Source organism: Perissodus microlepis, chromosome 2 (genome assembly GCF_051167445.1).
Source record: "Perissodus microlepis isolate ML-2025 ecotype Zambia chromosome 2, ASM5116744v1, whole genome shotgun sequence".
Taxonomy (NCBI): Eukaryota; Metazoa; Chordata; class Actinopteri; order Cichliformes; family Cichlidae; genus Perissodus; species Perissodus microlepis.
Window position 1 is genome coordinate 14,973,894 of NC_140462.1, and position 14,136 is coordinate 14,988,029.

At 38.4% G+C, this 14,136-nt stretch overlaps 2 protein-coding genes across 6 annotated transcripts; one reads left to right on the forward strand and one right to left on the reverse strand.

Moving 5' to 3' along the window:
• Window positions 1–2,358: 2,358 nt before the first annotated feature.
• LOC146392526 (protein RD3) lies at window positions 2,359–5,736 on the forward strand. The gene is made up of 3 exons (XM_084949169.1): window positions 2,359–2,684; window positions 2,965–3,272; window positions 3,853–5,736. Exons 1-3 carry the CDS (start codon window positions 2,679–2,681, stop codon window positions 4,223–4,225), a joined length of 687 nt encoding a protein of 228 aa, XP_084805295.1. The 5' UTR covers window positions 2,359–2,678; the 3' UTR covers window positions 4,226–5,736.
• A 94-nt stretch (window positions 5,737–5,830) lies between these two features.
• Window positions 5,831–13,043, reverse strand: stx5a (syntaxin 5A). 5 transcript variants are annotated; one of them, XM_084949124.1, is made up of 12 exons: window positions 12,671–13,043; window positions 12,033–12,244; window positions 10,918–10,988; window positions 10,615–10,670; window positions 10,444–10,514; window positions 10,228–10,344; window positions 9,586–9,642; window positions 9,408–9,489; window positions 8,190–8,276; window positions 7,951–8,054; window positions 7,700–7,821; window positions 5,831–7,084 (listed from the first exon to the last, which is right to left on the reverse strand). In XM_084949124.1, exons 2-12 carry the CDS (start codon window positions 12,093–12,095, stop codon window positions 6,925–6,927), a joined length of 990 nt encoding a protein of 329 aa, XP_084805250.1. In that variant the 5' UTR covers window positions 12,096–12,244; window positions 12,671–13,043; the 3' UTR covers window positions 5,831–6,924. The 5 variants fall into 5 exon arrangements, with proteins under 5 accessions (XP_084805250.1, XP_084805241.1, XP_084805234.1 ...); XM_084949115.1 differs by having other exon boundaries at window positions 10,918–10,991; window positions 12,033–12,174; window positions 12,671–13,035; XM_084949108.1 differs by having other exon boundaries at window positions 10,918–10,991; window positions 12,671–13,034.
• Between the last annotated feature and the right edge of the window lie 1,093 nt (window positions 13,044–14,136).

The window sequence follows — 14,136 nt, forward strand, 5'->3', positions numbered from 1 at the left end:
TATAACAAATGTATAAAATATTGTTTAATACTAATATGATAAATAAATAAAACTAGTAAAAATTATTTACCTTATGCTATATTAGGGCAGGTTTTTTTTCTGTCCTGTCTTCCTCCCTTCTCCTCCAACAAGTTGTTGATTGCACAATATTGTTTAAGTTAGTTTTCAGCCCAAGGAACGTACATATCCCACCACACCTGAACTATACATAGAATCTAAAAAAAAAAAAAAACAATCTGCAGGTTTTAAATAATTTTTGTTTGACAGAAGATTAGTAAAGAGCTACTGAGTGTGGGTTTCCTTGTGGTTGTGTTTCAGGGCATTTTTCTTCTTAATGTCTATTTAAATGATGATCAAGTGACCTTTTTCCACAAGGTAGTGTTTGCTTGTCTCATATTTAGTTTAACTGTGTATAATAATAATAATTTTTATTACATGACTATTATAATAAATAATAACAAAGTATATTACGCTATATAATAATATTTGAAACTGTAGTAAATGAATTAGGAATTAGGTATATAATACTTTCAATATTAAACCGCAGCAGAAACACACACGCAGACACGCACACACACAGACACACATATTCACTGACCAACCAAAAAACAACCACAAACAAAAACACTATTAGAAAATATGGTATTAGCAAAGAAATGTTATAAATGTAGGTGAATAAAGTGCAAAGTTTGCCTGATTTATGAAAGAATATACAACATCCTTAAGTATAATTGTTGAACAGTTGTACAATATGTACTTTAAGAGATTAAAATGGTATTGATAGAAAAATATTTGGTGGATACATTTTGGGATGCTTACAAGTAAATAAGCAAAATAGCCCAATGATAAAGGTTTCTTTAGAGTGAAAGCTTAAAATCTTATCTTCTCATACTGCCACTGTCTGGCAGGAGCAAAGCAAGGATCCACCCCTGAAGTTTGGCCACTCCACCCAACTCAAGTTAACAGGATATGCACAGACTTTCATCCCTTTCTTTCTTACTTTCTTTATTTCTTTGAGCTGAAATATTTCTTTGCTGCTGTTGTTCAATTTATGTAACAGTCCAACAAACCATTGAAATTTTACTGAACAGTTAAAAGAGAATAAAACTTGAGTGTTTGCCTATCATTTGGGTGGGGATGTATAAACACAGCAACAAAAAGGATATTAATCTATGAGTCTACATGGAATAATTCTACATGGCGGCCAGGCCTCAGTATGCAAATGAAACCAGTGAGAAGTCAAAAAGTCTACTACTGCTCACACTCAGTTATTAAAGGGTTGGAGGGTTGTCCTGTTGTTGCCTCTCCAGTGGACCTGTTGTCACCTTTATTTGCACCAAAAGCAGCTGATGTGGCCTTAATGTTTTAGCAGAGTATTAAGCCCACAGCAACATGCCACGCAGCAACCAAAAAACAAAAAGTAGAAAAAAAGGACATGTCAGTTTCTTTCCCTGCCCAGTGTAAGTAATGGCCCCAGCTTGGCCACTCCTATGAAAATTGCCAGCCTCCACCACTGCTGTCTGAATGTGTATTTGACCGGTGTTATGGTTTTACTTTGTTTATCAGATGTTAGGCAGGACAATACGTAACCCTTTAGGCTCTCATCTTGTGTTTAGCTGCAGCATTTTCTGGCATTAGATAAATTGAAACAAGCAACACTCGTTGATAACAGTAAGAACTGTTTTCTCTTCAGTCACTGAGTGTAGCAGCTGTAATTAGATTATGTCAGCTATTACAACCACTCATTCTTCCTGGTAGGCTATGGATTTGAATGTAATCTGGGATTTGGTGGCTCATTGCTGAGTGGTGTGGAAACCCAGGCACTAGACTGTACCTTATGTTACCAATACAATGCCATGTACAAGTCGACGGGACAGACTGCTAACACCTGAGTGTGTGAGAAAGTGAGATTAGGTTGGTTGTTATGTAACATTAGCCCAACAACAGTCTGGTAATTGCAGGTGTGTTTGAAAGATTATTGTCTGTCCACTGGATGCTATTTTAAAGACTGTGCTGGGTATAATAGTATGCCTATCAGCCTGAAACCAGAAATTCTGCTGGTTTAAGTTTCATGACTATCCAGAAATTAGTCTGTCAGACTCTGAAAGTGGTTTGAAATATCTTAGAGAAAGGTGTTTGTGACCTGCAACCTTCACTACATCTTTAACGGCAGATAAGATATAAAATCATGAAAAACATGCAAAAGAAAGGTGGCAAAACAAAATTAAGTCCCCATGCTGTTATATAAATATTATATAAATATATAAATATATATTATATTATATATAATATTATATAAATGTTATATAAATACCCCACCTGAATTCTGGCCATCACACACAGAAGCACACGGCTCTCCCAGGTGTCATGAGGTAAGCTCCTCTCGTCACTCACTCATTATTAATACAGGATTACTTGTATTCTCAATCCCAAACTCGCACACACACAATACGCACCCCTCACAGAAATACAAGCACTGTCTGCTGTGGACCTTCACCGGTAGCAAAGCAGTCAGGTATCTGTGAGCCACCAGCTGGAGTCTCAGGAGTTTCATCTACTTTGAATGTCGCGAGCCTGTGCAGGCCCGCTGCTCACTTTACTGCTGACAGAGGTTTTACTAGACAAGTGTTGGATATTCATCAGAAGAGAAGATACTACAGCTTTGTAACCCTTGTTTCATGAAGGTAAGAAAAGATTTATATATATCTGATAACAAGGAGAGAAGTTAGAACAGTATGCAATGTGTTTGCATTCACATATGCACCACATTTTACTTAAATAGACAATTAAGATTTCAGAGGATTTTAGATAACTCCAGTGTAAAACAGCTCTACAGACTGTGTGCTGAGGTGATTTTAATGCTTTTGCTTTAAACACTATGGCTTCAAACATGGTGAAGGTCATATCATCGTATGACAGATACTTTTCAGTCTCTTCTTCACCAACTCTTTGTGTCTTTTCCAGATGTTTCCTTGGTCTGCTGTTTTCTCCCTTGAGCCTAAAGTGCCCGGCCAGCGAACAACTGAGGAGCTGGTAACCAACACCCTTATGCTGGAGCTTGGGGCCATGGTGAAGCGCACTGAACGCATCCGCTTGGAGAGGGCGACGGAGGGTCGTCGCCGCCGTCGCAGCTCTTCCTCTACAGCAGACTACAGCTGGCTGGCAACCACCCCGACCCCACAGCCCTATGAGCTCACTCCCAATGACCTGCTGGAGCTGCAAGACCTCTGTGCCAAAATCCCTCCTGCACAGTGTGGGCCTGTGATTGTCAGGTAAGAAAGACAGGCAGAGGTAGAGACAGAGCTAGAGAACTGGCAGGATAATGGTGAAACTGTTACTATAACTAAAAGACCTACAGATCATTTTCAAATAGCAGAGAGCTGCAGGGTTTCAGTCTAATCCATTTTACACACTAAGCAATAACTCGCTGATACTGTTAGAGCCATACTTATAAAAGTAGACTTTTAAATGTCTGTGTGAGGTTCATATTAACCCCTTATGTAAATCTGAGAATAGAAAAACTGGAGGGTTAAGATGCATGTACAATTTTCTAGTTTCAGCGACTATGCTTGCTTTAGTGTGGTGTAAATATGACCCAGCACTAACCCTACCCCTCACTGGTAAATGCCCTTAATTAATTCAACAGAGGTCCTTCATAATGATGAATGAATTTTCAGTAAAAAAAGCAAATGTGACTTTTTTCTGGTGTTATCACTGAACAGAGTTGTTTAGACAAAGCGATCAAGTAAATACACTCTTTGTTGGCTGTGTCCTTTTTGTTTTGCCTTGGCTGTAAAGGGGCGTGAATCAAAGTCAGCTCATATTACACTTACTCTATCCCTCCTGCTGCAGGTTCAGGAGGCTGGTGTCACAGATGGAGCCCGAGGTTCACGAGGTTCCTCGGCTCTTTCGTTCAGTGCTGCGTGACTGTGTGGATGAGGCGAACGGAAACGATGAGGTTCCGACCCAGGAAGTGGTGTTTGAGAAGCAGCAGCGCAGCAAAAGCCTCTCCTTTGTCACTTTCCGCACAAAATTCCGCACGGGGCATTTCCCAAAGGGCAGCAACTTGAGAGGCTCCAGGGGGAACCTGCAGCAGCAAGTGGAATGGTCTGATGAGGAGGAGGATGGAGAAGGGGAGGAGGAAACAATCAAAGCCAGGGCGAGGAAGGGAAGGAGTAAGAGCATGCCAGAGATCACCCCTATAGAGCAGAGTGCTCATGGGTGAGAGAAGTGGGGGGAGTCAGGGGAGAAATAAAGCAGAGGGACATGTGCAAGGGAGGGGAGGAGAAACTAGGAGAGTCACAGAGAAGACAATGAGCCCAGATTGTACAAGACAAGCATTAATGAGGAAGAAAGGGAGGAGTGGAAGTAGCTGCCATTAAAAAATGGGTCAAATAAAAATCAGGAAAACTTATAAAAAATTATTTTCTTCCATATTTCAAAAGATGAAGAAAAAATTCAAGAGAAAGGACTTAAGTAGATTTGCTCACTGGCAGCTTTAGGTAAATCTAAAATAATTATGGTTCTGGCTTTAAGATGTCAGCAGCCTTTTGTGGTCCTGGTGGGTAAATTAGAAACTGCTCATACTGTTTTACCTACATAAGACCAAAAACACTAAAGGCTGTCGTGTCAGATAGCTGTTCCAAATCTGACACGACCTGTTATGCTCATTTCCATATTTCAAGTAACTTTTCCTGATTTCCATTTCAAAATAATCCTGATTTGTCTCATTCTGGGCCTAAAACCAGTTTTTATATTAGCTCATCTCCCTTTAAAACCACTTTTGTCTGGTAACGGATGGGTGAGGTTTCTGTATCTGAAATGGTAAATACAGATCCTCCTTCTTTTGACGGGACCCTTGCCACAGCAGATCATCTGCCTCCATCTCATCCTATCCCTACCATGCTCCTCTGTCACACTCTGCATGCCCTTCTTCATGACCACAGAGACCATCTCTGTGGTCTTCCTCTCTTCCTCCTACCTGGCAGCTCCATCTTCAACACCTTTTTGATATATCCACTATCACTCCCTTGACTACCACCTCTACACCCCTACCCTTCCTTCTCTTCCTGATGAAACTTTCCCATTTATCTGGACTTGGGACTGGCATTAGGAGTACACTGGGTTGTACACCACCACAAGCTGGGTTGACACGAAACAGACTAAAGAACATTTAAAGCAGTTTGAATCCTGAATTGCTGGCTACCAACTTAATATTTTGAAACTCAGACCATGTCTGAGCATCAACCAGTATAACTGTACTGTACCCAAGTAAGTAACCTAAGAAAATAAGGATATGTCCATGACAGCCTATTTAGTATGTTGAGTTAAACTTTGCTCAAGCTTATGGCATCTATAAACTCAAACCCATACTGTAAGGGCTCTCTGATGAATCATAAACACATCACATGAACTAAAACTTGTTACATAACAGACAGGACAGCTATCTTCTGCAGACTCAGCAGCCACAGTTTGGCTCCAGATCACCAGCTCAGTTAACAGATGCTCTCCCGTCAAGTAAAGCAGAAAATAATTAGACTCACGTATGATTTTATCGTAATACAACATGTACTTAAGGTAATAAATAACCAATTTTCTTATCTTTTCTGTGCAATTAAAACACTTCTTTTACACAAAAATGTCTTCTTTTTTGTTTTAAATAGATGTTTAGCTAACATTTGAGGCTAATGTTTAAATGCATATCTGTCTGTCTGCATTGTTATAAATGAAAATAAAGAATAAAAGGCCAAATATAAACTGCAGCATTTGTTACAGCTAATTAAAGCTCTGCTGACTAATCCTCTTATCCCAAGAAAATCCCACACGTGAATGCCAGCACCCCATTACTGTTTTATTAATGCACACTTTATCAATACATCTTCATAACTATTTCAACTTTATACACTGAAGTCAAGGCATTTGGCTAAAAAAAAAAAAAAAAAAAAAAAAAGCGCAAAAGAAAAAAAGAAGGAAAAAAATGTTTCTTTTAAAAAGCTGTGGTCATTTAAATAACATCCTGTACATTAGGTAGATAATGGATGCGCACAGGCATCCAACCAGACACTTCCAGGGAACGTGGCAGATCGTGTGACTTTACAACCAGCGTTTACCCCTTCATACGCACTGATCCTCCTGCAGCACTCAGTGAGGTTTAAACCTTTTCTTCCATTAAACCTCTGCGAAGGCTGCTCACCACACAGCTTCATTTAAAACAGTGCCGTTATATAACATTTCTCACAGCTCACCCTTCAGTTACACTGCAAACCTCCCTTCATCTGGCTATGACTGCCTACTTGTGCCACAGTGAGTTTCCTTGTATTGTGTCACAGTTCAACAACAGTACCAATTTGGCAAATGAAACAAAACAGCAAATAAAAATTATTTAAAAAAAATCCACATCAGTTTTGGATGGTAGAAGGTTAGGAATTGCTGATAAATGAGAGACAGTCATGTGGTTCCAGTAAAAAGCAGGTAAACTATGAAGCAACATAATCTGAGGAGCAAATCCAGTTGTAAAGTTTGGCTTTGTAATACTTACTATAAAGGATGACGTGTGGTAAAAGAGGATAAACAAGACAACCATAAGACAGTTTGCAGAATCAAACCATTAAATTAGAGCCATTTTGATTAAATGCTTATGAATAGTTGGTCAATGTAGAATACAGAGCAGCTTTCTGCTCTTAAAGTGGGGATTCAAAGATCATTTATTTGTTTTATTCGAGAGTTCAACATCTTCATTTTCCATTGAAGAGTCAAATTAAGACTGAAAAGTTTGTGGCTTGGGACAAAACGACAGGTCCGTATTCGAGTGGATCCCAAAAGCCTCCATGAAACCGTGATAGAAGAGCCTTGAAATACATCCTCTTAGTCTAGCTTTAATTTTATTCTCCCTCATTCGATACCGTTTCCCCGCTCCTCATTCCTTTAAGCGAAGAAGACGACAAAGATGATGAAGAAGACCACGAGGACCAGAAATATCTTGATCATCAGCCAGCGGTTGGAGGAGACCGACTGGAAGTATTTGAGGATCTCTGTGTGGGCAGCCTCCACGTTCAGCTGGGTGTCCTCCACATTAGCATCGATCCTGTGAGAAAGAAACGGAGCAGTGAGAAGACAGTTTTTATCTCTAATCAGTCTTGTTTTATTTCAAACACTAAGAAATTACACCAATACTTATACCATTAATACAAAAAAACCAAAACAAAAAAACCAAAAAACCCCAAAAACTGTTATCACAATTCTTTTCAGTTCTGCTTTAGTTTGTTATTTGTTTATTTATTTTAAATAGAAAATTGCTAAGATTTGTTATTGCTTTGATATATATGGGCTTCTGTCTTTTAAATTTTAACACCCTCTAGCGGTTAAAATTGGTGTAGGTTGATTGCCTTCCAGGGCTATTAATGAATCCTGACTGATGCGTATTTGTCAGACCCTGATGAAGACTTGTAGTCAATACGTGCTGATCTGTTTTACTTACTGAATTGTTCCAAGAATACATTTGTTATATAATTTTAGCCCAACACAGGACCAAAAAAAAAAAAAAGAAAAAGAAAAAAAAACAACAACAAAAAAACAAACAAACAGCGCTTTTATGTTTCAGGCTTTTTTTCAGCAAGATTGTTTTTCCAGTCCTTTCTTTCAGTTGTGTAACACGTTCTTTTATCCTACTGACCCTCATCTGTCTCCATCTCTTCCTCACCTCTGGATGGTCTCCTCTTGCTCCTTGACCATGTGCGCCAGCTGCTGAAATATGGAACCCAGTTCCACGATGGTGCTCTCGATGTTTTGCATGGTATCTGCACGGCTCTGGATGTACGAGTCCTGTTGCCACAACACAGCATTTTAGTGCAATATTTAGCTAATCTCGGATAAAAGTCAGTCAAGTTTGACAACAGACTCAATTTTTTGAACCACCTGTCTGACTTCAGCAAACAAACACCAACACCCTACCTGCTCATCAATAAGCTGAAGCTGCAAAGGATTACTTGGAGAGTCCATATCGATAGCCACATCCCCCCGGCTCCGGGACTCTTCCTGCATCAGGACCGAGCCATCTGCAGAGACACAAAAAACACACACACGTGATCACGGAAATCCTCTATGGTACGGGCGGAAAGCAGAAAGAACAGCGGGCACATACAGTAGCTAGTTATACCCGCTTGGAGAGTCGAGACGTTCCCGGGAAATACCTTTGTAATTTGCGGTTGTATAGCCCTGGTAGTCATTGCGCGGCTCACGAGCTGCATGCGGCTCCTGGGCCCCTTTTTTGCGGCTCCCTAAAATATTTTTTAATTCTTGCATTACAGATGACCAAATACAGTAATAATCATTCACAAGGACTGCCAGCAGTTCCCTATCACAACAGCTGCTGTTTTGAAAAGTACACTGGTATTTAAAACTTATCCACAACCAGTGCCGTTTTTGAAAAAGAAGGAAAAACTAAACAAAACACCTAACTGTCAAACAACATGCTCAGTGCAAGTACGCCAAAAACAGAAATAAGGGAATGTGTGCACAAGCACAGAAAAACTATATTCTGTTAATATGTGATTTATTATGCATATGGTTTTCTACCGTAGGGTTTATACCCATGTACCTTTTAGCAGGTAATAACACAAACAAGTAGAAGTGTAAATATTTATACCGTCATCCATCAAGATAAATAAATGCTGAGTGCATCATTTCAGAGATCAGAATCGAGCCAATTATATTTTTAAAATAATGAAACCAGTCTTAATATCCATCTTTTTTCTTTGTAAAATCTCTAGGCATTCACAATGAGCATTTTGCTTGATATTTGGTCAAAAATGCTAAAATAAAGTGAATTTATGAACATTTTACCAACTGTGTAAATGCACGTACAGGAAGCACTGGAGCTCGGTGCGTTCATTAAAGGGTCTCTGTTAAGAAGCCTGCTCGGCAAAACGTTTAATCATTCACTTTAGCAGAATGATGAACTGAGCAGGAGCCAGACGTCGAGTATTTTCCTCCACGACACAACAAAGAAATACTCACGGTGTGTTCACTCTAATACACACTTTGTATGCTTTGAGTAATGATTATTCTCATTACTAGTGGGAAGTTCACACTTTCAGAGAATACAGGTGATATAAATGTGACATTACATCAGGCAGTGTGAAGCCAGCCATGTTCACGGTCCTCTTTTACCCTTGTCTGTATTACTAGTGCTGCACGTCAGTTTAACCATGTGCAACATTAAAGGTCCACAAAACGATTAAGACAGAACTTTTCACACAAACAATATTCAGAATAGAGTGAACACGCCTTAATTAAACTACAAAACATGCTTTGTTAACCTGCTGTAGCCATTTACTTTCATATGAGACCCTTGTTAAAAATCTGAATGAGCAACTTGACGCGTGAAGCTGAGATGTGGAGAGACTTACTGAAGTTGTTGGCCATGAGAGGAGAAGACGACGCCGGAGGCTGGGAGAACTGCTCTCTCCTGCTGCGCTGCTGCTTCAGGTTCTGAAGAACAAGAGTCAAAGAGAGAAGAAACCTTCACCTTATCCAGAGCTTTAGGTATTAGCATTGTTTGCTTTTGTGTGCTGACGCAGCTCTCACCTCTGTTCTGACTTCTAGGACTGATTTGAAGTCATTGGACATCGATGCCAGCTTGGACTACAGACAAAGAATGACAGAGTTAAAGGAGGAGCCGATTCACTTTTGTTACCATTTAAAAAAGAAAAGAAAAGGGAAAAACAAAACAAAACTACAGAAAATTCGCATTCTCTCAGTCAATAACTACGTCTTTTCTTGATTTTAAAATTGTACACAAAGTTTTACAGAAAGGTTCAAAGTTGTTTCTTTTTAGATCAACTTCAAATTCAGAATCAGAATTACAATTTTTGTCAATTTTTTAAACAAAACTTGATGCAAAAACAAACAAACAAAAACAACCACAACAAAACGGTGGTACAGAAATAAAAAACAGAATATATGCTATATACAGTGTATATAATATATACATATATTTAGGAATATATACCAACTACCTACAGATATGAGAGATGAGATACTGAGAAATTAAGTCATATCTAAAGGTTATGACCAGGAAGGGGACAGGGTGCAAAATATAGGTAGAGCTCTCATGTGCCGTCATCTTGCACTCATTCTGATCCAAATAAGCAAAAACAAAACGCCAACAACAACAACAAAAAAAAACAGCAGGATTTGCACAAATACAGTACAAAAATGTGGATATACCTGTAATGACACCACTATAGTGTTTGAGTGGGTCTGAATGTGTCGGCCACCTGGAGCTCCACGGGACCTCACCAAGTCCTGCAGCTGTGCTATCTGTTTGTTTAGACTGTTAATGTCCTAAAAGACAAATAAAAGAAGGGAAAGTTATAATATCAAGTTTCATTAGATAGAAAAAAGGACTGACATGCTTTACTGAAGAGTGACAGCTCAACTCACCTGCTTAATGATGTATGTCAGCTCCTCGATTTCTACCGCCTTGTCATCAAACAGAGATTTTCTTTTTGCCACTAAAACATGAAAATAACATCATCTAGAGTTAGCACTTTGGATGATATCACACTCAGAAATTTGAAATGAAGCTGAAATTACGTTAAAATTAACACTTACAAATTGTGAGCTTTTCCAGTTTGGCAAATGTATTGCTCAAGTCTTTCCCAATTCTCCTACAAGGAGACAAAAACAGAGGTTAAACTTTCTCTACTAGTCACAGAACAAATAATTATATTTGCTTCAAATGTCTTTAGTACAACTCTTTAACTAAAGGTAAGAGAAATGGGTATTAAACCATTTATACGCTAAATTAATTATATGAATATTATAGCTAATTCAACAGTGAATATGAAAATAAAGGAACAGCAAATAAACATAAAATGAGGAAACGTATGCGAAAACAGACTTTGGGGAACTTACTTGGCCATAACTGTAAAGTCACTGCGCTGCCTGAGGGCACTGAGTGCCGGTTTACTGGGCTGGACTCCATTCTGCTACAGGAGGCACAAAGAAGCAGATGAGATGGCCAGAAACATTTTTTTAAAGAAAGGGGGGTTAAGACGTATAAATTATGATAAGCAGGACTTTGAGAACTGATTTTAAATGAATCAAGAAGTCAAAGAATTTGGATTTTTTTATCATGATAAAATAATAATCCAGTCTGTTCTGACTTTTTTTTTTTTTTTTTTTTTTAAATAAAAACTTAAACATGCCTAAAAGTAAAATGTCTAATGGCATAATATTTGGAGTGTTAATATAATAAAAAAGAGAATGTGGTCACTTAAAAATATAAGATAATTTGAATTTGGCATGGTTTTTTTTTGTTTTGTTTTTTTAAATCATCAACCTTCCTCCAAAGAAAAATAATCAGGACTGTGACAGAAATATTTCTAACTAGTAACCAGCACAAGTTAAATGCGAAAACACACTTAAAATGTGTTTTTGGGATAGATGTTTTTATATTAAGTAGCCAAAGTTTGAGAAGTCACACCTAAAAGGCCCATTTTGAGAGAGGAAAAACTACTGAGAGGTAGAGAAAAAAGCTCTACCTCTCAGTAAACAAAAATCACTTCCAAATGTGTTTTTGCGTCATCTCACATAAACACTGACATAATTATGTTTGCATTACCAGACACACTGACTGATAGTTATTTACCTTCTTCTTCTTTTAAAGAAAGTAAAAAACATTTTGACACTGTTATTTGGGGGATTTACCGAGAGGAGTAAACAAGGAACAAAAAGAAAAACTAAAAGCCAAGCCTAAAATTATACGGTGCTACCAAAACCGATCTGCATCACTGCATTTTAGCTGTATGTGTTAAAAAGATTCTGGTAACTCTTATCAAATCGTGCACAACTTCAAGTAAACCTGTCATGGAATATAATAAAAACTAAGCAAAAACGAGCAAAACCACTATGTAAATAGATTGAACTGAAACAAAAACCCCAATAACTACAAAAAAATAAATAAATTAGAATAAATCTGAGTGTAAGGACGTGGCTGTTTTTTTGTTTTTTTTAAAGACACAACATACCTGTCTGCCCTGGAGAGATTTACACGCTGACTGGAACTCGAGTGTCCGGTCACGGCACGTCATGCTGCCGCTGATAATGAGTCACCTGCCCGCTATAGATCAAACACCACCCGGGCAGCCGGTTCCTCCTCCTGGGGTCTGTCTGATTGATAAATACTAAGACCTCGCGGTGTACGGACAAATTCACATCGAAAGGTGGTTATCATTCATGTCTGAAATTTTTAAAAAAAGTCACTTGTTAGCTTTCCGGGCCGACAGCTTCAAATTCAACAGATAAAACACAAATTCAGGAGATTCGGTAGCCAAAAGCTAGTCACAAAGACCGCGACAGCGTGGAAATAAAGCCCAAATAACTGTGCTAAAGCTCATATAAATAAACAGGCAAGCTAAATATATATATCATTAGGTAACGATGATTATTTGGAGCCTGGACTGGGTCTGTTTGTGTGAAGGCCGCCCATCACGACACACAGCTGATCATGGCCTGACCGGCTAACCGCGGGCTAAAGTTAGCTCCAGTGAGCTAACGGGAGTTTTCGAACGGTCCCTCCAATCTCACCTCGGTGAAAGCCAACTTAAATTGACGGTGCGAGTTTTAAATTTATTCAATAAACAAAGCTAGATGGGTTTCAACTCACCTGAATCGGTATCGCAACATATTATCAGACCCGTCGGTGTTTCTGGTGAAGACTAGTATACCCAGGAGTTAAAGTTCCGATCCGGGTCATTTCCGGTACTGACGTCATTGCCACGTCTACTTTACCGAGCATGGAAAAATGTCTGCAGTACCGAGTTACTACCACCAGGGGTCGACAAATCTACTGATGTGAGCGGCACAAAGGAATCGACGCTTCAGTTCAGAAAGAAATGCGGACATTTAGTTGAAAACGAAGTCAGCAAATGACAAACAAAGCTATTATTTAGAATTCAAAATTAAACTAAAGGTAAAGTAAAATAATATTAAAACTAGACTAAAGCAACTAACGTAACATTATCCACTTACAAAATCAACTCAAATTAAAAAAAAAAAGAATATAAATAAAAAGGACACTTTTTTTTTTTTTAAAAACTTGGTCACACCAGGTATTGATATGATGTTTAGAATATAATGTCTACATGTCTGAATCTTCCGTTTTCAATACATTTTGTGTTTGTATTGTTATACCTTTTCCCAAACCATTTTTGTTCCACTGAAATACTTATATTAAAATGATTTATACAACTAAAAAAATAATCCAGAATAGAAATAAAACAACTGATTTAGATAGAAACAATATAACCCAGTACTAGTACGGAGTAATTAATGACGTGGTGTGTGAGTGTACATCAAGAAGCCGCAGTTTCCTGTTTTTAGCTGACAGGAGTGGCACCAGGCGTGGTCTTCCGCTGCTGTATCCCAGCTGCTGAGGAGTTCAACCTATTGTGCGTTCAGAGATGTTTTCCTGCATACCTTGGTTGTAACAAGTAATTATTTGAATTACCATTGCCTTCTTATCAGCTCCAAATAGTTTGGCTATTCTTAGATTTTTTCATTTCGAAGCATTCTCTGAAAACCCTGGATAGCAGTTTCTGGAATATTCAGACCAGCATGTCTGACAGCAATTACCATGCCAAGTTCAAAGTCACTTAAATCATCTTTCTTCCCCACTGTGATGCTCAGTTTGAACTTCAGCAGCTCTTCTTGATCATGTCTGCATAAAAGCAGCTGCTGCCATGTCATTTTCTGATTAGATACTTTTGTTAACAAGCGGTTAAACAGGTGTACCCAATGCATTGGCCAGAGAGTTTACATTCAAAATAAAAACCCTCCAATATCAGTCCTGTATCCCTTTAGCCACAACTTTTCTTTTTTTTAATTTGCAAAAGAAAGTTGTTGTAAAACTGTAAATGGAGATTTACCTGATTGTGGCACTCAAAGTAAAAAAGAAAAGAAAAAAAAAAGAGGGTGGGCAAATTGTTAATCAAATAAACACTACATATGAGGAATCTTGTTTTAAGTATTCCTACTATCAATAACACTGATACTGATCCCTCAGAAACTGAAATATTACAACTACAATGGTAATACCTTACTGCGGCAAATGTAATGTCACCATTCATCAAT